General features: G+C 42.3%; 1 protein-coding gene and 1 pseudogene across 11 annotated transcripts in view; both read left to right on the top strand.

Annotated features, from left to right (window-relative positions):
• The window catches only part of LOC135507555 (type II inositol 3,4-bisphosphate 4-phosphatase-like), a 369267-nt gene extending 352851 nt beyond the window's left edge, over window positions 1–16416 (top strand). For 9 of the 11 annotated variants that reach the window (XM_064927060.1, XM_064927061.1, XM_064927059.1 and 6 more), the window contains 4 exons: window positions 1035–1132; window positions 2220–2332; window positions 3161–3315; window positions 11455–11663. In XM_064927060.1, coding sequence (XP_064783132.1) covers window positions 1035–1132; window positions 2220–2332; window positions 3161–3315; window positions 11455–11638 — 550 coding nt within the window. In that variant the 3' untranslated portion in view covers window positions 11639–11663. Of the gene's footprint in view, window positions 1–1034; window positions 1133–2219; window positions 2333–3160; window positions 3316–11454; window positions 11664–15236 lie in introns of those variants that run through there. The other 2 variants (XM_064927063.1, XR_010450671.1) reach the window with 2 other exon arrangements.
• A 103-nt stretch (window positions 16417–16519) lies between these two features.
• LOC135507557 (B-cell lymphoma/leukemia 10-like) lies at window positions 16520–17538 on the top strand (annotated as a pseudogene).
• Window positions 17539–22543: the final 5005 nt, after the last annotated feature.

Raw genomic sequence — 22543 nt, 5'->3', positions numbered from 1 at the left:
AGCGCTCTGTCATTCGTGGAGGACAACATGTTTACTGCAGACTTGTTCTCTCTTTCTCCCTGTACAGATTAATTTGTCCTTTCAGGTTCTCTGTACAGATTAATTTGTCCTTTCAGGTTCTCTTTCTCCCTGTACAGATTAATTTGCCCTTTCAGGTGCTCTTTCTCCCTGTACAGATTAATTTGCCCTTTCAGGTTCTCTTTCTCCCTGTACAGATTAATTTGTCCTTTCAGGTTCTCTTTCTCCCTGTACAGATTAATTTGCCCTTTCAGGTTCTCTTTCTCCCTGTACAGATTAATTTGCCCTTTCAGGTTCTCTTTCTCCCTGTACAGATTAATTTGCCCTTTCAGGTTCTCTTTCTCCCTCCACAGATTAATTTGTCCTTTCAGGTTCTCTTTCTCCCTCCACAGATTAACTTGTCCTTTAATGTTCTCATTCTCCCTGTACAGATTAACTTGTCCTTTCATGTTCTCATTCTCCCTCCACAGATTAACTTGTCCTTTCATGTTCTCATCCTCCCTCCACAGATTAACTTGTCCTTTCATGTTCTCATTCTCCCTGTACAGATTAACTTGTCCTTTCAGGTTCTCTTTCTCCCTGTACAGATTAATTTGTCCTTTCAGGTTCTCTTTCTCCCTGTACAGATTAACTTGTCCTTTCAGGTTCTCTTTCTCCCTGTACAGATTGACTTGTCCTCTCATGTTCTCATTCTCCCTGTACAGATTGACTTGTCCTTTCATGTTCTCATTCTCCCTGTACAGATTGACTTGTCCTTTCATGTTCTCATTCTCCCTGTACAGATTAACTTGTCCTTTCATGTTCTCATTCTCCCTGTACAGATTAACTTGTCCTTTCATGTTCTCATTCTCCCTGTACAGATTAACTTGTCCTTTCATGTTCTCATTCTCCCTGTACAGATTAACTTGTCCTTTCATGTTCTCATTCTCCCTGTACAGATTAACTTGTCCTTTCATGTTCTCATTCTCCCTGTACAGATTAACTTGTCCTTTCATGTTCTCATTCTCCCTGTACAGATTCGGAGACATCTCTTTGCAAGAGAGGATAAACCAGAGGAACTTTGAGATTTTAGACAGTTATTACAAATCACTAAGCGATAAGGTGCCATCAGAATGTAAGTGCATCAACTGCCACTTTAACATAAAAGCATCAGAAGTATATAAATGTCATCAATCATCATGTCATAGTATCCATCTTGCTTTTTTATAGAACACATTTTGACTTCATCCCACAGAAGACAATGAGTTCTGTATAGTGTAACGATCCATGCCCATTTGTATATAAGCAACATACACTGAGTGTACAAAACATTAAGAACATCTTCCTAATATTGAATTGCACTCCCCGACTTTTGCCCTTTTGAACAGCCTCAATTGGTCGGGCATGGACTCTACAAGGTGTCGAAGCGTTCCTCAGGGATGCTGGCCCATGTTGACTCCAATGCTTCCCACAGGTGTCAAGTTGGCTGGATGTCCTTTGGGTGGTGGACCATTCTTGATTTACACAGGAAACTGTTGAATCCTTCCAGTTCTTGACACAACCGGTGGCACATAATTCCATCCCCCGTTTAAAGGCACTTAAATATTTTGCTTTGCCCATTCACCCTCTGAATGGCACGCATACACAATCCATGTCTCAATTGTCTCAAGGCCTAGAAATCCTTCTTTAACCTGTCTCCTCCCCTTCATCTACACTGATTGAAGTGGATTTAACAAGTGACATCAATAAGGGATCATAGCTTTCACCTGGATTCACCTGGTCAGTCTGTGTCATGGAAAGAGCATAATGGTTTGTACACTCAGTGTAGTATTATTACAGACATAAGATACAATGTGTCTTTATTTTACCGTCCAAAACACACACACACACCAGTATTTCCATTTCCCGTCTACCATCGATTCAGCTCCTGTAAAATGCACCCATGTGGGTCAGATTTGCAGACAGATACACGACCACAGAGATCTACGTTTGTGATGATGTTATTGTTGTTCCACACAACAGCTCCTGTCATCCATCTGTCAGTTTCCATAGATGTCCTTATTCTCGTTGTCAGTGTACCGTATCTTTATCTTGTCAATTCCTGCATCCTTCCTGTCGCATGAACACACAAACAAACACACACACACACCTTCCTGTTACAGCTCTGTCGAGCAGCCAAATGAACCGACCAAAGCCAACTCGCGTTTCGTTTCCTTTCACAGGTCTGCCATGTTTTCAAACGCAGACGGACTTGAAAGATTTACTTGGAACCCTGGGCCAGAATGTAGTGACGAAGAAGAGAAAGAATGTGGAGATACTGTGGCTCGCTGGAACGGTGAGGATAGAATAAGATATATAACAAGTGGATCCATTCTTATACGTCTGGCTTGACGTCATTCATGCAAACTTGTCAGCCTGCTCATGTCCCTACGTATGGAGGTTGATACGTTGGTGCCCTGAGGAGAAGTTTTGAACTTGTGAATGCAATGCACCTGCTACAATGACGACTTCATAAACATACTCGACATCTGGCAGAAGACCATGCAAGGCTCCAAATAACCCTGATGATTTAGGGGAAATCTCCCAGAGAATGGGCATCCGATTACCTAATCACATAGGTAGGCATAGAGCAGCAATGGAAGCTACACGTGACCGATTTATATCATAAACTGTATACAGCCAAACCAATCCGGAAAACCCCACACACACATGATTAATAACACTATTGATAAAGGAGTAAAGGTTGAACACACACATTCCTTTCCAGCTAATTATTCCTCTGGTATTTGGCTAATGATTCCTCTGGTATTTCCAAAGACTTCAGACAGTCTTTGGAAAATGAATGCAGATCTCTTCTGGTTGTAAGGAGCTTCCTTCCCTTTCCCTCCCTGGTCTCTGGACTTAGCTGAGCCCAAAAAGGAAGTCTGGGAAACATCATATAAGCAGCTGCATAGAAAGTAGTGCACTTTCACTTTTGATGTGAAAATTATTTTCATGAGAACAAAAACATGTTTTCATTGAATTCCCAGTGGAGTTTCCAGGGTACTTTTCTTCCCAATTCTACCTCACAGTCAGAGTAGTTTTCAGTTATGCATTGTGTTTAAAATAGTTTGTTTTTGTTTACGTTATTGAGGTGTTTTCTTCTGCTCCTCCCTTGGTCCAGATCTGCCGACGGCTGAACGGGATCAGGTTCACCAGCTGTAAAAGTGCCAAAGACAGGACGTCAATGTCTGTAACCCTGGAGCAGTGTGCCCTGCTGAGAGACGAGCACCAGCTCAACAAGGATTACTTCATACGAGCCCTGGACTGCATGCGGAGGTGAGAGAGAGAAACTCAGCTTTGGGGGAGAGGTCTTTAAAGTTATTTCCTGATTTATAGTAGGGCTCCTCGCGTTCTCTCTCCTCGGGTCTTCTCTCCTTGCTTCATTCTCAAAAGGAAGGAATGGAGTTGGAAGTGAGCATTGAAGGGGGGAAATCTGAGGACAGGAACCTCCAATCTGCTCCACCACTGCTTGCATCACTTCCCTCTAATGTTTTTAGGTGGTTGTGGTGGTGAGTGAATGGGAGGAGGTCTACCGAAGGAATCAGAAATGGACTTTTGAGATTCCCCTTTATGTCTCTGAGCCCTGAAGTTGATTGGGTAACCTGGTCAGGAAAACTCCTGATCCTAATTATAATAAGCCCCAGGAGTCTTTCCTGGCTAAATAACCGACCTCACTGGGGAAAAACTCCAGGCTCTACGTATGCCAATATTCCCTCATTGTGAAAAGTAACTAATGTTTGAAAGGACAGAGGAAGTGGCAAACATCCTGCTGATCGATCTGTGGCTGCCAACTGGCTATAGAGCTCAGTGGCATGAGCAAACACACAGCAGCATGTCTATCACACTGTTCACTGGCACCAGCCATTTCACCACCCCTAGTTGGTTTCAGAAGCCACGCCCCCACCCTGAAAGCCTGCCTCATTCCATTTGACTTGGTCAAAGTTCACATCAGAGCCACTTTGTAGCTTGGCATGGGCCCTGCTTGAATACTTTAGAAATGTGTCATTCCCTCCCATCCTTCTCTCAAATAAATCCCTGATCTGATGTGACTGGGTGGGTGAAAGCTACAGTGCTATCTAAAGGAACCCATGTTGTCACCTATCCAATGTTGTGAGATCAGTGATAACCTAATATAGCATTTCTACAGCATTTGAACAGGGCCTATAGTGCATCATGATGTCACCCAGGCACATTCCCATAATCACCCTCTCTACTGTCTGTCCTCGTGATGTCAGAATCCCTCAACCATGTGACCTGAGGTTACCCAGAGATAAGAGCATACAATTCTGTCAACAGAGAAGTTTGGCAGAGGAACACAACTTTCTTTTTGACATTTATTTATTTAATTATACCTATTTTTCTCCCCATTTTTGTGGTATCCAATTGGTAGTTACAGTCTTGTCCCATTGTTGCAACTCCCGTACGGACTCAGGAGAGGCGAAGGTCGAGAGCTGTGTGTCCTTCGAAACACAACCCAGCGAAGCTACACTGCTTATTGACACAATGCCCACTTAACCCGGAAGCCAGCCACACCAATGTGTCGGAGGAAACACCCTACACCTGGCGAGTTTCTGGGTGCTTGAGTATCTAAGGAATCTTTGTTTCTTCTGTGCACCAACTGTAGAATTTCAGCACTTTGCCCTCGAATGGATTGAATGAAATTCAACCTCAAACAAAGAGTGATTATCAGAGCTTGAGAATGGATATGCTTTCCCATGTGTTCCAGTGTCAAGATGGTTCAGAGTGACACTGGAAGATAGCTGTAGGCTTGACCCGTCTATGCAAAGTTGGACCGGTAACTTTCAATCTTCAGTAAATACGTTTAAGTACTGAGCAGCTGTAAATATCAAATCAAATTAAATTTGATTTGTCTCATGCACCGATATAACAGGTGTAGACTTTACCGTGAAATGCTTACTTACAAGTCCTTAACCAGCAATGCAGTTCAAGAAATAGAGATAATTAAGTATGATGGATCATTCTTTCAACATAGTTTTGTCAGAATAGCCTGTATACTGTGCACCACATAATGTAAATGGTCAGGTGAATGTGGCTAGTTGTTGATATTCCCATGAGTAAAAAAGTGTGGATCAAATATCTGGGGAAGTCAAATGCCAGTCTTTTGCTTACAGAAATGCTATCATACCGACTGTGTGTAACTGCATACACAGTGTGTTCACACGTCTAAGGGGGATACCTAGTCAGTTGTCCAACTGAATGTATTCAACTGAAATGTGTCTTTCGCAATTAACGCAACCGCTCTGAATCAGAGAGGTGCGGGGAGCTGCCTTAATCGACATCCACGTCTTCAGCACCCGGGGAACAGGGGGTTAACTGCCTTGCTCAGGGGCAGAACGACAAATGTAACAAGGGCAACAAAGATACAGCTCAGATGATCACTAAAGAGTCTGAGAGAACTAAGTCATTTCTAAAAACCTGTTAGAGAAAACTGGTTTATGTTTGGAGAAAAAGGAGTGCTTTGATTATATCGAGGGTCGTTATGAGGCTTGTAGAACCGGTTATGGTTAGACAGTGTTGTGGCTTTGGAGCGGTCCAAGAATAAACCGGTTCTACAACAAGCCTACGGCTATAAAATGCCATCATCATTAGAGACTATGTGACTACAAATAATCGAAAACGTCAGAGTTACTTCACTCAGCAAAAAAGAAGCGTCCCTTTTTCAGGACCCTGTCTTTCAAAGATCATTCGTAAAAATCCAAATAACTTCACAGATCTTCATTGTAAAGGGTTTAAACACAGTTTCCCATGTTTTTTCAATGAACCATAAACAATAAATTCACATGCACCTGTGGAACGGACGTTAAGACACTGACAGCTTACAGATGGTAGGCAATTAAGGCCACAGTTATGAAAACTTAGAACACTAAAGAGGCCTTTCTACCGACTCTGATAAACACCAAAATAAAGATGCCCAGGGTCCCTGCTCATCTGCGTGAACGTGCCTTAGGCATGCTGCAAGGAGGCATGAGGACTGCAGAAGTGGCCTGGGCAATAAATTGCAATGTCCGTACCGTGAGACGCCTAAGACAGCGCTACAGAGAGACAGGATGGACAGCTGATTGTCCTCACAGTGGAAGACAACATGTAACAACACCTGCACAGGATCGGTACATCCGAACATCACACCTGCGGGACAGGCACAGGATAGCAACAACAACTGCCTGAGTTACACCAGGATGCACAATCCCTCCATCAGTGCTCAGGCTGTCCTCAATAGGCTGAGAGAGGCTGGACTGAGGACTTGTAGGCCCTTTGTAAGGCAGGTCCTCACCAGGCATCGCCGGCAACAACATTGCCTACAGGCACAAACATTGCCTACTCTTTGTTGTGTAGTAAATATTTCCCTTTTTGTTTTCATTGTTTTTTTATTTATGTTTTAACACTGGGCATTGCATTCATGTCTGAAATATGCTATATAAATAAAGCTTGATTTGATTTGATTTGCTGGTGTTATGTGGCCCCTAGGGACCTCTACTGACTGACAGTGTACTGCCTAACAGTCTCTGTGGCTTAGAACAACAATTGGAGTTGAAGGGAGTAGACAGCAAGCTATTTTGATATTGTTTGATGACCCCTACAGCTGTTGATTCTTACACACATCAAGGTTCAGTGTAAGTGGTAAATTAATTAAATCCATGGGCTGCTTCCACATAGAACATTTTTGTTGACATAAGAAGGATGCCTCTGTGGAAGCTCCATTAGTTATGAATGGGCCTCGTTTCATCTTGGTATGATTATAGTATTGAAGTACCGTCTTACTTTGGCCCCATAGCTAAACAAGCTAGTTCCTTACTTCAAGTTCTGAACATTATGCACTGTTTGCTTTGTGTCAGATCTATTGTCTCCTCCTTAAAACGTTGTGATCTTTGTGCTTTGCGAGCACAATTGGCCCAGCGTCGTCCGGGTTTGGCTGGGATCGGCCGTCATGGTAAATAAGAATTTGTTCTTAACTGACTTGCCAAGTTAAATAAAAAAAGATTGTGATGGTCTTATTGTTCGTAAGGAAAGAATACTCTCCCATAATTCTATATAACTTTTTGGAACAGGACATTTGGCTTCCTTACATAAGAGCTGAATTAATTGCATGTTGTGTGGCAACCAACCCTTTGTATTGACGACAGGCTTCTAGATTGACAGTTTAATCGAGACCATGTAAACCGTTTACAAAGAACGTTTTTAAAGAACCTGGATCTTGAAAGAAAGATATTGGGAGGGGGTAAAAAATGTAGAATCTAGTCTCAAAACCAATCAACATGTTTAAAAATATATATATATATTTAACCTTTATTTAACTAGGCAAGTCAGTTAAGAACAAATTCTTATTTACAATGATGGCCTTCCCTGGCCAAACCCGGACGACACTGGGCCAATTGTGCCCCGCCTTATGGGCCTCCCGATCACGGTCAGCTGTGGTCTAACATGGCATACAGCAGAGACGAACTTTGTTAACTTGACAAGTTTGTTCTCTACTTTGCTTTACTGACGGTTGGCTGACGAAATGGATGATGTGGCCGGGTGGTATGTGTTGTTATGATTGTGATAGCTAGCGTCAATGACAAAACGTTGCCATGGGGGAAACAGTGTGTGGCTAGTTGTTATTGAAACCATGTCTTGTTTTGAGGTGTTTGGACTAAACATAGTTTGCATGTTGTTAAAAAGTCTAAGGCAACCCTGTCTGTTTTTCCCCATAGTGGCGCATGCGTCGGTTTAGTTGCGAAACAACCAACCCCTACATACAGTGTAGTTGGTTGCCTTAGCCACAGACATACTGGGAGTATTCATGTTCATGAATTTCTTCCCAGTGATAAACTTGACTCATTGCCATATTTTCCACTGCTGTAGGCATACAGTACATTGCTTAAAGTAACTACCCAATAAGAATCTGTTTTAAAAGTGAATCATCTGTTAACGCATGCCCAAATAATGTTGTTGACTCACCCTATACTCGCAGTTGTGGCGAAAGCATAAATAGGAGGAAAAAAACACTCTAAAAACCCCACCTCAAACAAACCATTTAAAAAATGTTTGCTATTTCCTCATGAGGAGGATGAGCTGGCCAATCAGTGGTTTAGAGGAGGATGAGCTGGCCAATTAGCCGTCTACGTGCATGAATATTTTTAATGACCAGTATACGCCCACACCATTCTGTTGTTGTGGTACACCCACACCATTCTGTTGTTGGGGTACGCCCACGCCATTCTGTTGTTGGGGTATGCCCACACCATTCTGTTGTTGGGGTATGCCCACACCATTCTGTTGTTGGGGTACGCCCACACCATTCTGTTGTTGAGGTACACTCACACCATTCTGTTGTTGGGGTACACTCACACCATTCTGTTGTTGAGGTACACTCACACCATTCTGTTGTTGAGGTACACTCACACCATTCTGTTGTTGAGGTATGCCCACACCATTCTGTTGTTGGGGTATGCCCACACCATTCTGTTGTTGGGGTATGCCCACACCATTCTGTTGTTGGGGTATGCCCACACCATTCTGTTGTTGGGGTACACCCACACCATTCTGTTGTTGGGGTACACCCACACCATTCTGTTGTTGGGGTACACTCACACCATTCTGTTGTTGGGGTACACTCACACCATTCTGTTGTTGGGGTACACTCACACCATTCTGTTGTTGGGGTACACTCACACCATTCTGTTGTTGGGGTACACTCACACCATTCTGTTGTTGGGGTACACTCACACCATTCTGTTGTTGGGGTACACCCACACCATTCTGTTGTTGGGGTACACCCACACCATTCTGTTGTTGGGGTACACTCACACCATTCTGTTGTTTAAGGTACACCCACACCATTCCAACACAGACACTCTGCTTTTTAACATGACCATTTTTTAGAAGTACAGTGAGTGTACAAAACATTAGGAACACATTCCTAATATTTAGTTGCACCCCCTTTAGTCCTCAGAACAGTCTCAATTCGTCGGTCCATGGACTCTACAAGGTGTCAAAAGCGTTGCTGGCCCAACAGGGATGCTGGCCCATGTTGACCCCAATGCTTCCCACAGTTGTGTCAAGATGGCTGGATGTCCTTTGGGTGGTGGACCATTCATGTTACACATGGGAAACTGTTAAGCTTGGAAAAACCAGCAGTGTTGCATTCGAAGGAATCTTTGTTTCATCTGTGCACCAACTGTAGAATTTCAGCACTTTGCCCTCGAATGGATTGAATGAAATTCAACCTCAAACAAAGAGTGATTATCAGAGCTTGAGAATGGATATGCTTTCCCATGTGTTCCAGTGTCAAGATGGTTCAGAGTGACACTGGAAGATAGCTGTAGGCTTGACCCGTCTATGCAAGTTGGACCGGTAACTTTCAATCTTCAGTAAATACGTTTAAGTACTGAGCAGCTGTAAGTATGATGGATCATTCTTTCAACATAGTTTTGTCAGAATAGCCTGTATACTGTGCACCACATAATGTAAATGGTCAGGTGAATGTGGCTAGTTGTTGATATTCCCATGAGTAAAAAAATGTAGACCAAATATCTGGGGAAGTCAAATGCCAGTCTTTTGCCTGCAGAAATGCTATCACAGCCACTGTGTGCAACAACATACACTGTGTGAAATGTAACAAAGATTATACAGCTCAGATGATACCCCGTTCAAAGGCACTTAAATCTTTTGTCTTGCCCGTTCACCCTCTGAATGGTACACATACACAATCCATGTCTCAATTGTCTCAAGGCTTAAAAATCCTTCTTAAACCTGTCTCCTCCCCTTCATCTACATTCTACACTGATTGAAGTAGATTTAACAAGTGACATCAATGGATCATAGCTTTCACCTGGATTCAACTGGTCAGTCTGTCATGGAAAAAGCAGGTGTTCCTAATGTTTTGTACACTCAGTGTAGGTCATAGTTCATATAAATCTGGAAACACTGGACAGTTAACTAACATGAAGTACAATAAGTACTGTAAGTGATAAATAACACTAGATCAACTCCCCGAGCTGACAAGGTAAAAATCTGTCGTTCTGCCTCTGAAGAAGGCAGTTAACCCACTGTTCCTAGGTTGTCATTGTAAATAAGAATTTGTTCTTAACTGACTTGCCTAGTTAAATAAATATTAAATGTTCATGAAGCTTGACTATCTCTCTGTCAATACATTTACTGACACTGTTCCCTTATTTTATCCAACATCTATGTCTTGTTTAAGTATTGACATAGTTTGAACCCAAGTGTACATTCTAACTCCACAATGGTCTGGTTTCACCATGGCTTGTTCTGGATATGTGGGGGTAAGGCTTATCACATTTCCTTAAGTTTTGGGTTGAGATCTTTAAATGTCCCTTTCTGTTGGCTACATGAAATCAACAGGTGCAACAGAACGCATCCAAAGCTTTGTCCAAATAATTTTCAAGTAATTAATTGAAAGAGGAGAGATCCAGATAAATGATTGTGCCTGCCTCTACTCGCCCCCTTCATACTTCAACTCCTCTATTCATGTGGGACCTACTCTTCCATTCATCTTTCCATTTACCTGTTCATCCATTCATCTTTTCATTTACCCATTCATCCATTCATCTTTCCATTTACCCATTCATCTTTCCATTTACCCATTCATCTTTCCATTTACCCATTCATCCATTCATCTTTCCATTTACCCATTCATCTTTCCATTTACCCATTCATCTTTCCATTTACCCATTCATCTTTCCATTCATCTTTCCATTCATCCATTCATCTTTCCATTTACCCATTCATCTTTCCATTCGTCCATTCATCTTTCCATTTACCCATTCATCTTTCCATTTACCCATTCATCCATTCATCTTTCCATTTACCCATTCATCTTTCCATTTACCCATTCATCTTTCCATTTACCCATTCATCCATTCATCTTTCCATTTACCCATTCATCCATTCATCCATCCATCTTTCCATTTACGCATTCATCCATTCATCTTTCCATTTACCCATTAATCTTTCCATTTACGCATTCATCCATTCATCTTTCCATTCATCCATTCATCTTTCCATTTACCCATTCATCCATTCATCTTTCCATTTACCCATTCATCTTTCCATTTACCCATTCATCTTTCCATTTACCCATTCATCCATTCATCTTTCCACGTACCCATTCATCTTTCCATTCATCCATTCATCTTTCCATTTACGCATTCATCCATTCATCCATTCATCTTTCCATTCATCCATTCATCTTTCCATTTATCCATTCATCCATTCATCTTTCCATTTATCCATTCATCCATTCATCTTTCCATTTACCCATTCATCCATGCATGCGTCTGTGCTTGTTGGTTGTCTTTGGCCCATGTCAGGGGTCTCTCCTTTACTAACCCACCGGTTCTTTCTGTCTATTCTCTGTCTCACCTCCTCGCCCCTCGCCCCCTCGCCCTGCAGTCGGCTCACCCAGGGAGAAGTAGTGTGTCAGTGGGATTCGGACCCCGAGGCGGCGTGCTCTGTAGCGGAGAACAAGCCGGCCTCGCGACACTTCTACCCCATCGCCCTACTGCTTGTCAGCTCACACCTGCTGGTCGTGTGGTTAATTTTAAGTCTTGTTTTTCTGCTTGCAAAATATCAATAAAGTTGCTGATGATGCCATGTACTAACCTTGTGTGCGTCAGGTGGTGATTTTTGTCTGTGCAGCTTGTTTTTTGGGAGGGAGGGAGTATGGAATTTGTGTGATTTCATTGATTTTGCTTTGAAAAGGTAATTGGGTGGATACATAATTTAATTTGTACAATCAAACACAAGCTTTAGACTGTTAATCCGACTAGCAGGCTTGAGGATAGGATGGAATTGATTTAGAATGTAAGGGATTAAGAAAATAAATTCTCTCCGCTAAGACATATTAGCTTTCTCTATTTTCACAGATACCATACTGTTGAACCTTAGTCTTTTTTCTCCCGTACCAAAAGCATTGGCCATATAATACTATCAGAAGGGACTGGCGATAAACAGTTATCTCTTCATGTCAATGACAGAGAGCTAATGTTCTGAGAGCTAGCATTGCGTTCTGGTTGGCTGCTCTGGCACAGTTCCCAAAGTGCTAACAGCGTAACTGAAGCCGATCACACTGTTACACACTCCAGTATAAACTCCAAGCAGCTTGAGGGCACGTTCTTATCATAACCTCTAGTTGACCCCTGTCAGTTGAGGGACCCTCCTCTTCATAGAGACTGTGATTTATTTACTAAGATTCTACATTTAGTAATGTACTACATCTCTTCAACGATTCCTATGTCCTCTGGAATAGTGGAAGTGGAACCCCCTCACTCTTCTTCCCCACTCCAACTATCTCCCCCTTCACTCTAAAGTAGAGCATAGTAGGATTCTGATGAGCAGGGGGATAAATAGAGCCATAGAAATCAGTACTGATATGCTCCAGGACACTTCAAAACCAGTTTTCTCTCCCTCCGTTAGACAGCTGTTAGTGTGTTTAGATGGTTAGACTGCTGTTAGTGTGTTTAGACGGTTAGACTGCTGTTAGTGTGTATAGACGGTTAGACTGCTGTTAGTGTGTTTAGACGGTTAGACTGCTGTTAGTGTGTTTAGATGGTTAGACTGCTGTTAGTGTGTTTAGACGGTTAGACTGCTGTTAGTGTGTTTAGACGGTTAGACTGCTGTTAGTGTGTTTAGATGGTTAGACAGCTGTTAGTGTGTTTAGATGGTTAGACTGCTGTTAGTGTGTATAGACGGTTAGACTGCTGTTAGTGTGTTTAGATGGTTAGACTGCTGTTAGTGTGTTTAGACGGTTAGACTGCTGTTAGTGTGTATAGACTGTTAGACTGCTGTTAGTGTGTTTAGATGGTTAGACTGCTGTTAGTGTGTATAGACTGTTAGACTGCTACTGTTATTCTGTCTCTAAAACAGCAACTGCAGGAGTGATTCCAGAATGTAGTAGCGATCCCAGGGAATAGGAATGATCCCAGAATGTAGGAGCGATCCCAGGGAATAGGAGTGATCCCAGAATGTAGGAGCGATCCCAGGGAATAGGAATGATCCCAGAATGTAGGAGCGATCCCAGGGAATAGGAATGGTCCCAGAATGTAGGAGCGATCCCAGGGAATAGGAATGATCCCAGAATGTAGGAGCGATCAAAGGGAATAGGAGTGATCCCAGAATGCAGGAGCGATCCCAGGGAATAGGAGTGATCCCAGAATGTAGGAGTGATCCCAGGGAATAGGAGTGATCCCAGAATGTAGGAGCGATCCCAGGGAATAGGAATGGTCCCAGAATGTAGGTGCGATCCCAGGGAATAGGAATGATCCCAGAATGTAGGAGCGATCCCAGGGAATAGGAATGGTCCCAGAGTGTAGGAGCAATCCCAGGGAATAGGAATAATCCCAGAATGTAGGAGCGATCCCAGGGAATAGGAATGATCCCAGAATGTAGGAGCGATCCCAGGGAATAGGAGTGATCCCAGAATGTAGGAGCGATCCCAGGGAATAGGAATGGTCCCAGAATGTAGGAGCGATCCCAGGGAATAGGAATGATCCCAGAATGTAGGAGCGATCCCAGGGAATAGGAGTGATCCCAGAATGTAGGAGCGATCCCAGGGAATAGGAGTGATCCCAGAATGTAGGAGCGATCCCAGGGAATAGGAGTGATCCCAGAATGCAGGAGCGATCCCAGGGAATAGGAGTGATCCCATAATGTAGGAGCGATCCCAGGGAATAGGAATGGTCCCAGAATGTAGGAGCGATCCCAGGGAATAGGAATGATCCCAGAATGTAGGAGCGATCCCAGCGAATAGGAGTGATCCCAGAATGTAGGAGCGATCCCAGGGAATAGGAGTGATCCCAGAATGTAGGAGCGATCCCAGGGAATAGGAGTAATCCCAGAATGTAGGAGCGATCCCAGGGAATAGGAATGGTCCCAGAATGTAGGAGCGATCCCAGGGAATAGGAATGATCCCAGAATGTAGGAGCGATCCCAGGGAATAGGAATGGTCCCAGAGTGTAGGAGTGATTTCAGCTAACAGTGCAGGCACAGTGCACAAACATTTCTCAGTCTTATTAACTTGCCAGGTATGGGATGTTTACAGACAAGAGGGAGGGAGGAAGGGAGATCCAAGATAATTACCCACTCAAATCCAAACGAGTTGACAGAATTGGAAAATGATTCACTTGGACATGCTGCCAGGTATGGGATGTGAGCTACTGACTGAGCAGACATGGCTATGGACCGTTCTGAATTTATGGGCCAGATGCATGCAAAAAATTGGCTATTTACACTGACTGGAAATAAATATAGATAGGCGTCATTTATTTTATCTTGGCCTGCGAATCGCTTTTTCCAGCTGGCCACACTGAGCTCTAACACCAAACATCATAGTTTCTAAAATCAAGTACTGCAAGACAGTGTTTCAAACTAATATATATATATATGGATAGATAGATAGTATGGGCTTATATAGGCAAATAATGTTAGATAGTCGTAAAATGGACCACACGAGAATTTCTGGTAACATATCCTCTATCTGCGGCAAAAGGGGGCACATTTTGATCTTGCCGAGGCTGCAGAATTGCTGGGACTTTGGTTGTTTGTCCTTTCCTAGACGTAGTTTGACAAACCCAGTTTTAAATAATAATTTGCACGGGCATCATGTTGCACCAAGAGCTCCATGGCCATTGAGAGGCCATAAGGAGAGTAAGCTTGTCCATGGTGGTCTGCGAACCCACGACCTTCCAGCTCGCAATCAAAATACCAATGTTGCCATGTAACACTCTTGAGGTGAAAAAACGGTTTGTCAATCTGTATATCTAAGGCTCTTGTCTGTCCTAGGAGTGGGGGGAAAGGTAGCCATGTTCTCTGCTATACTACGTTTAATTATTATTTTGGATAGAGGGAGGATCACTTTTTTCAAGCGTCCAGGGAGGGTCAAGTGAAAATATGTTTGGACTAAATTAGGGTCATCCATTTTAATTTCAGAGAGGTCTGATTTTCTCGATGTATCCCTTATTATGAATAACGTACAGTCCCTTACCTTAGCTGTCCTACGGGTGATACTTAACTGTTGTCCGTCTGTCATCTGCTCCCCATCTGTCCGTCTGTTACTCAGTTGTTGGTTGTTGTTTTCCATACTCAAAACACACACCCCCTTTTTGAGAAAATTATTCATCATTTCATTTCATTCTTCTTCCCTCCTTTTTGTCATCATGGCCACACCACCAAACCAGGGAGGGATGTCGGATTGAGAATGTGCAAAAGAATATTAAATGCCGGAAGTATGCCTTCAACATGCTGCAGCTGATGGCATTCCCCAAGATCTACCGGCCGCCGGATGGGACCTATGGGAAGGTTGACTCCTGAACCCAACCTATATGTAGGAACTAAGATGGCTACGTCCTGATTCTCCACCCTCCACAGGGAGTGTGCATGTGCACACTTTGGGAGAAGTGTAGGGAAACAGGACACAGCCGGTGTAAAAACAAACCATATGATTCCCGGCGTAATCTAATCCAAGCAGTAAATATAGTAGCAATAGAAATAGTCTATAGCCATGCGCTGCAGGTCCAGATGTAAAAAAATAATGAAAGGTTGTAGGTGTTTCTGATATTGGCCATGTCACGCAATGTTGCTGGGACACACTGTTTTGTCTGAGTTAAGTTTGTCCGTATTTCTTGTTAAGGCGTTCCTTTGTCATTTTCTTCTTCGCTAAGTCATCGTTTGTAATATCTGCGAAGCGTGCTGCTTGCCAATTGAGCATACTTTCTCATGCTCTATTTATGAAATGCCTTTAAGGTTAGTCACATTGGCACATGTAAACACAGTAACTCATTTGCGTCAGACATGGCTAGAAGGAAGCCTTGAAAAGGTTCTATAAGTTCGCGAAAAAGCTGAACAGACTTTCACGTTTAGCTTGTTGTTCATGTTCCCTCAGGTCTCTTTTGTAGAAGGCTGTCTGTCCCTTAAGGAGCCTGAGAGAGCTTACTGTAAATATTATTTAATTCCATGAATATGTTCTCTCATTCTCAATCATGATTGCTTTTAAGACCTCCTCATTTTTTTGTACAATAATAAACTCAATCGTAATGCGTCTCACAAAATTTGTTGAATTACTGCCATATCTATCACATGCTGTATATAACTTTACTTTTGTTTAAAAATATTTTCCTTTATTTTCCCTCCACAATCAGTCAATTGAAAACCAAACCATAACCCCTTTGTATCATAATCTTTATTTTTATATCCTTTTTATTCTGTTTTTATGCTTTATTCAAGGTCACTGTCTTGGATTCAAAAGCATCCAATGCTTTTCCTGTATGTTAAATATCTTTGTTTGCGCTTTGCAATGTGTTGCATTCCTGTTTATTTAATTTAAATATATGTGATTAAATTGCTTGGGATGGATGTTAATATCTGTGTTCATCTCTTCATAATGTCTGTATCTTATTTGGGCAATGGATGTTGATCTGAGGCAGAAATGTCCAAATAAGAACACGCACGTGCGCACACACATTCTCGTCTCATTGTTTCCTAGTAGGGAACTGATCTACTGAGGTAGTTCCCTTTTTCACAATATTGGCTTCCAACCAGTTCAATGACTCTCCAGGGGTAGGAAGGGGTTTGTTACATTATCTCAGTCAGTTGCTAATATTACAAACCATTATCTGAAATTCCAACACTGGGCTACAGTGGGCATTCCAGAGCCTGAGCAGCAGCTTCAGAAAACTAAAGAGCTCACAGGCAATTGGCTGGATAATGGACTCCTGGTGTATCACTGACGAAGACCTGGCGGAGGTCAAGAAGGAAGCGTTGGAGCGTCTGCGTCCGTACCTCTGTGAGAAGCTAGTGGCAGACCGCCACCTGGACGACCTCCGGTCCAGGAGGGTCCTTACGCGGGACGACGCTGAGGACATCTGCTGCAGGGTGGGGAACAGCAAGAAGACCGGTAGGATGCTGGACTACTTAGCCGAGAACCCCAGGGGCCTCGACTACCTCGTGGAGTCCATATGCCGAGTGAGGACCAAGGACTTTGTCATCGGGAAGATCACCAGCGAAGTCGAGGCGGTGAAGAGGAGAGAGACGGCCATCTTGTCAGCAGCAGGTAGTTCTTCGCCGGTCTGTATATGCAAAGAGAGAACTCCCTTTGTGTCGTTGCAGAGTGGCAGTAGTGAAGCACAGTCCATCCAAACCTCTGTCCAACTCCGAAGACAAGTGGGATCAAAATGAAGCATCCTTTTCCTGGAGTGCCCTTCCTGAAGGAGTTAGTGTCTCTTCTCTACAGTCTCCCAAAACCAGGAGAGCAGCGCGCCCCTTCAGTGCCCCTTGAGGACTCCGAGCCCGGGAACTTAGTCTGAGAACAGTGACCAGTTTCACACCATCCGTTCCTTTTCAACCCCCCCCCCCCCTGTGATGGAGTAATAGAGAATGCCTGGATTATATGGGACAGTAAAGGGTTAGGTTTTATTGTGTCATAACTGTACATGTCATCGAATGTTTTATTTTCCAGATCATAAAAGCACAGTGAATCAACAAGACGTGGTTTCTAACATTTGTTCTAGCAATAAAATGTTTTCCTGAAAACGTTCTGTTATTGAAATGCAAAATAAATCCTGTAGTTCTCCATCATGAAAAAAACAGAACTATTACAAAATGGATGTGTGCCAGAAAGTTGTACTGGAGAGCTTTAGTTTCATATTTTCATCTGCCACAGTATAAGGAAATGGCGCACGGCAGAGCTTCCTGTTTCTTTGGGGCACAGTCCCACTTCATGTCCCTATTTGAACTTCTGCCAGGCACCCATATTCTAGGAAATGATCAAATCAACATGTTTGTTTTCTGGGATTTTATTTTGATGCAGGATGCGCAATTTTGACATACTGACAAGAACTCAAGGGAAACTAGTTAGTGACAGTTAGTGACAGTTATTGACAGCTAGTGTGCATATGACATGGACGATGAAACAAAAACATGTAAAGCTCCAAATAGGCATTTTAATAAAATGTATTAATAAATATGACAAAAGTACAGATGTAAAAGTTATATTTGATTATATACAAAAATATAAAACAGCTAGTTACAATTACACTTGAACTGAGGTAATATACATTTGGACACGAGCACTAGCTGTCACAATTTCATCACATACTATCATGACCAAAGGTAGAATAACACACACATGACTATTTGCTACGTTATTTATGAAAAACAATTTAAACACATATTTACAATATATTCAACTGACAGTTACCCCTATTCTCTCCAAAAGGCGCTCCAGGTTGTAGAGGAATATTGTGGAGTTGGCAACTCTCTGTGCCTCACACGGTGAGCATCTAGAACTGTTCTGGAAATGCAGAAAAAAAAGAGAAGCAATACATTTAGATGAAAACAATATTCATTGGAAAGCAGAGATTGTCATTCAAAATACTGTTGCTGCTAATCAAATGAATGCCAATCAAAAATGTATTGCTGTTGAACAATTGGAAGTATGGAGCGTCAGGACACATTTTTCACAACACATATTTGGGATAAACTTCAGAACTTATTTAAAGGTTGACTTACATATTGGTGTTCATGTTCTTCCACCTTTTTTTTACGATGGAAGATGGATGTTTTTATTTCGTCATGGGAGTTATCTGTGACCAACGTGTCCTCGAACAGGACAACCTCCAACTCCAATAAATAACAGTGCATGAACTTAAAGATGCAGTTGTCCTGGGGAAGAACAGAACCACAGGCTGTGTTACAGTATATACACAGACTATAAAACATTGATCTGGAAATCTATAAAAGTATGCAAAAGCCGTGTGTTCTAATCATGGCATTACAAACAGGGGCGGACTGGGACCAGAAATCGGCCCTGGCATTTCTAACACACTGGACCCTTTTTTTCCATGACGCCCCACACCGCATTTTCAAAGGACCAAAAATAAATAAATAAACGGTTCTATTTATTGCATATTGCTACAAGAACTTACATTGTAGATGTCATCGTTGGTAGGAGCATACAAACAGGCCTCTGATTTCTGACAAGAAAGAAAACCAGTTGTATGAATATTTTTTTCTTATCTGTCAATGTCACACACAAGTTTTGAAAATTCCCCCTTTACCCTAATTTCACACCAAACGCGCCATACCAGGACTACAGTATATTCATTAGCTGTAGTCTTACTTCTATGGTACTTTTCAAGTTTTTCAACTCCGACTGAAGCTCTTTAACGCCATGTATTATCATCCCGTGTGTTTCAGCAGCACCAGCAATGGGCAAATGTGCGGTGGCAGTCAGGCAGCTTTAATAGAAGAGGTACGGATGAATACAGGGATGATACACAACGTAACACACAACACAATGAACTAATATGTCCTTAGTTTATTTTGTTATGATTGTGGTAATCTCTAAGGTATTATAAGGTATATATAAGTCATATGGTTAAAAAAAAAATGTGTTGAAATTGCCAATCAGGAGTCTGAAATAATACAGGTTGTGACTTTATAATCCAGGCTGTATCACAGCTGGCCGTGATTGGGAGTGGTGGCGCACAATTGGCCCAGCGTCGTCCGTGTTAGGGTTTGGCCGGGGAAGGCCGTCATTGTAAATCAGAATTTGGTCTTAAAACGGACTTGCTTAGTAAAATAAAGGTTAAATAAATACAACAAAAATGTCAAAAGGCATGTATGTATTCAAATTTTTATTAGGGGTGCACAAATCAGCCCCTCAAGTTCCACTTGCTGGTTCTTGTTTCTCCCTGGTCCCTAATTGATTAATGCACAGTACCAGTCAAAAGTTTGGACACACCTACTCATTCAAGGATTTCTTTGTTTTTACTATTTTCTACATTGTAGAATAATAGTGACGACGTCAAACTATGAAATAACACATATGGAATCATGTAGTGACCAAAAAAAAGTGTTAAACAAATCAAAATATGTTACATTTGAGATTCTTCAAAGTAGCTACCCTTTGCCTTGATGACAGCTTTGCACACTCTTGGCATTCTATCAACCAGCTTCATGAGGTAGTCACCTGGAATGCATTTCAATTAACAGGTGTTCCTTGTTAAAAGTTAATTTGTGGAATTTCTTTCCTTCTTAATGCGTTTGAGCCAATCAGTTGTGTTGTGACAAGGTAGGGGTGGTATACAGAAGATCCAAGTCCATATTATGGCAAAAACTGCTCAAATAAGAAAAAGTAATGATGGACTTAAGACATGAAGGTCAGTCAATCTGGAAAATGTCAAGAACTTTGAAAGTTTCTTCAAATGAAGTCGCTAAAACCATCAAGCGCCAACATGAAACTGACTCTCACGAGGACCGCCACAGGAAAGGAAGACCCAGAGTTACCGCTGCTGCAAAAGATAAGTTCATTAGAGTTAACTGCACCTCAATTTGCAGTGAAATGCTTCAGAGTTCAAGTAACAGACACATCTCAACATCAACTGTTCGGAGGAGAATGCGTGATTCAGGCCTTTATGGTCAAATTGCTGCAAAGAAACCACTATTTTTTTTATTTAACTAGGCAAGTCAGTTAAGAACAAATTCTTATTTACAATGACAGCCTACAGTGGGTTAACTGCCTCATTCAGGGGCAGAACGACATTTTTACCTTGTCAGCTCAGGGATTCGATCCAACAACCTTTCGGTTACTGGCCCAACGCTCTAACCACTAGACTACCTACCGCCCCAAATCTAAAGGACACCAATGGAACCAAAATTTCAGATTTTTGGTTCCAAATGCTGTGTCCTTGTGAGATGCAAAGTAGGTGAACGGATGATCTCCGAATGTGTGGTTCCCGCTGAGAATAATGGAGGAGGCAGTGTTATGGCGCTTTGCTGGTGACACTGTCTGTGATTTATTTAGAATTCAAGGCACACTTAGCCAGCATGGCTACCCCAGCATTATGCTGCAATCATTTGTTTTTCAACAGGACAATGACCCAAAACACACCTCCAGGCTGTGTCAGGGCTATTTGAACAATAAGGAGAGTGATGAGTGCTGCATCAGATGACCTAGCCTCCACAATCACCTGACCTCAACCCAATTGAGATGGTTTGGGATGAGTTGGACCGCAGAGTGAAGGGATGCTCAGGATGTGTGGGAACTCCTTCAAAACTGTTGAAAAAGCATTCCAGGTGAAGCTGGTTGAGAGAATTCGGCTTGACACCAAAAGCACTCACAAACCTTTACAGATGCACAATCAAGAGCATCCTGTCGGGCTGCATCACCGCCTGGTACGGCAACTGCTCCGCCCACAACCGTAAGGCTCTCCAAAGGGTAGTGAGGTCTGCACAACGCATCACCGGGACACCTACACCACCCGATGTCACAGGAAGGCCATAAAGGACAACAACCACCCGAGCCACTGCCTGTTCACCCCGCTATCATCCAGAAGGCGAGGTTAGTACAGGTGCAAGCAGGGTCCGAGAGACTGAAAAACATCCTCTCTCAATGCCATCTGACTGTTAAACAGCCACCACTAACATTGAGTGACTGCTGCCAACATACTGACTCAAATCCAGCCACTTTAATAAATGGAAAAATTGATGTAAAAAAGTATCACTAGTCACTTTAAACAATGCCACTTAATATATTGTCTACATACCCTACATTACTCATCTCATATGTATATACTGTACTCGATACCATCTACTGCATCTTGCCTATGCCATTCTGTACCATCACTCATTCATATATCTTAATGTACATGTTCTTCATTCCTTTACACTTGTGTGTATAAGGTAGTTGTGAAATTGTTAGGTTAGATTACTCGTTGGTTATTACTGCATTGTCGGAACTAGAAGTACAAGCACTTCGCTACACTCACATTAACATCTGTTAACCATGTGTATGTGACAAATAAAATTTGATTTGAATACCAATAGTCTGCAAAGCTAGGCAAATGGTGACTACTTTGAAGAATCTAGAATACATATTGATTTGTTTAACACTTTTTGGGTTAGTACATTATTCCATGTGTTATTTCATAGTTTATATGTCTTCAGTATTATTCTACAATGTAGAAAATAGTTCAGATTATGAAAAACAATTGAATGAGTAGGTGTGTCCAAACTTTTGCCTGCTACTGTATGTCATTGGATGACTGAAGGAATACCAAACTGTGGCCCTTGAGGACAGGAGTGGTGCACCCCGGCATGTATGTTTAAAGCATTCAAATTCCCAAATATATATTCTAATGGCATGGAACCAAGTGTCAAACCCACTCTGGGCACCATAACAATACAGAGATTTCCCAGTGTGCAATAGTGATGTAATGAAGACATAACAACATTATTAGATTTACCCTCAAAGCAGTAAGATGAATGATGTCATCGCCCTGCTGTTTTAATAAATTAATTGTAATCTTAGCAATGCACTTGACTCGTGAAAGGGAAAGTGTATAGATAAACCTCACGGCTTGGTGTCATACAGTAACAGCTACACTCCTGCCCATGCAAGGTTAATGCTACGTTTCAAGCGCTCTGTAAAAACACGTACATCAGAAATGTAATCAAACTGCAGCAAGCAATGCTGCTGTGTGTGTGT

The sequence above is a fragment of the Oncorhynchus masou genome, chromosome 21, assembly GCF_036934945.1.
Source record: "Oncorhynchus masou masou isolate Uvic2021 chromosome 21, UVic_Omas_1.1, whole genome shotgun sequence".
Lineage (NCBI taxonomy): Eukaryota > Metazoa > Chordata > Actinopteri > Salmoniformes > Salmonidae > Oncorhynchus > Oncorhynchus masou.
This window is presented reverse-complemented; position numbering and strand designations above follow the sequence as displayed.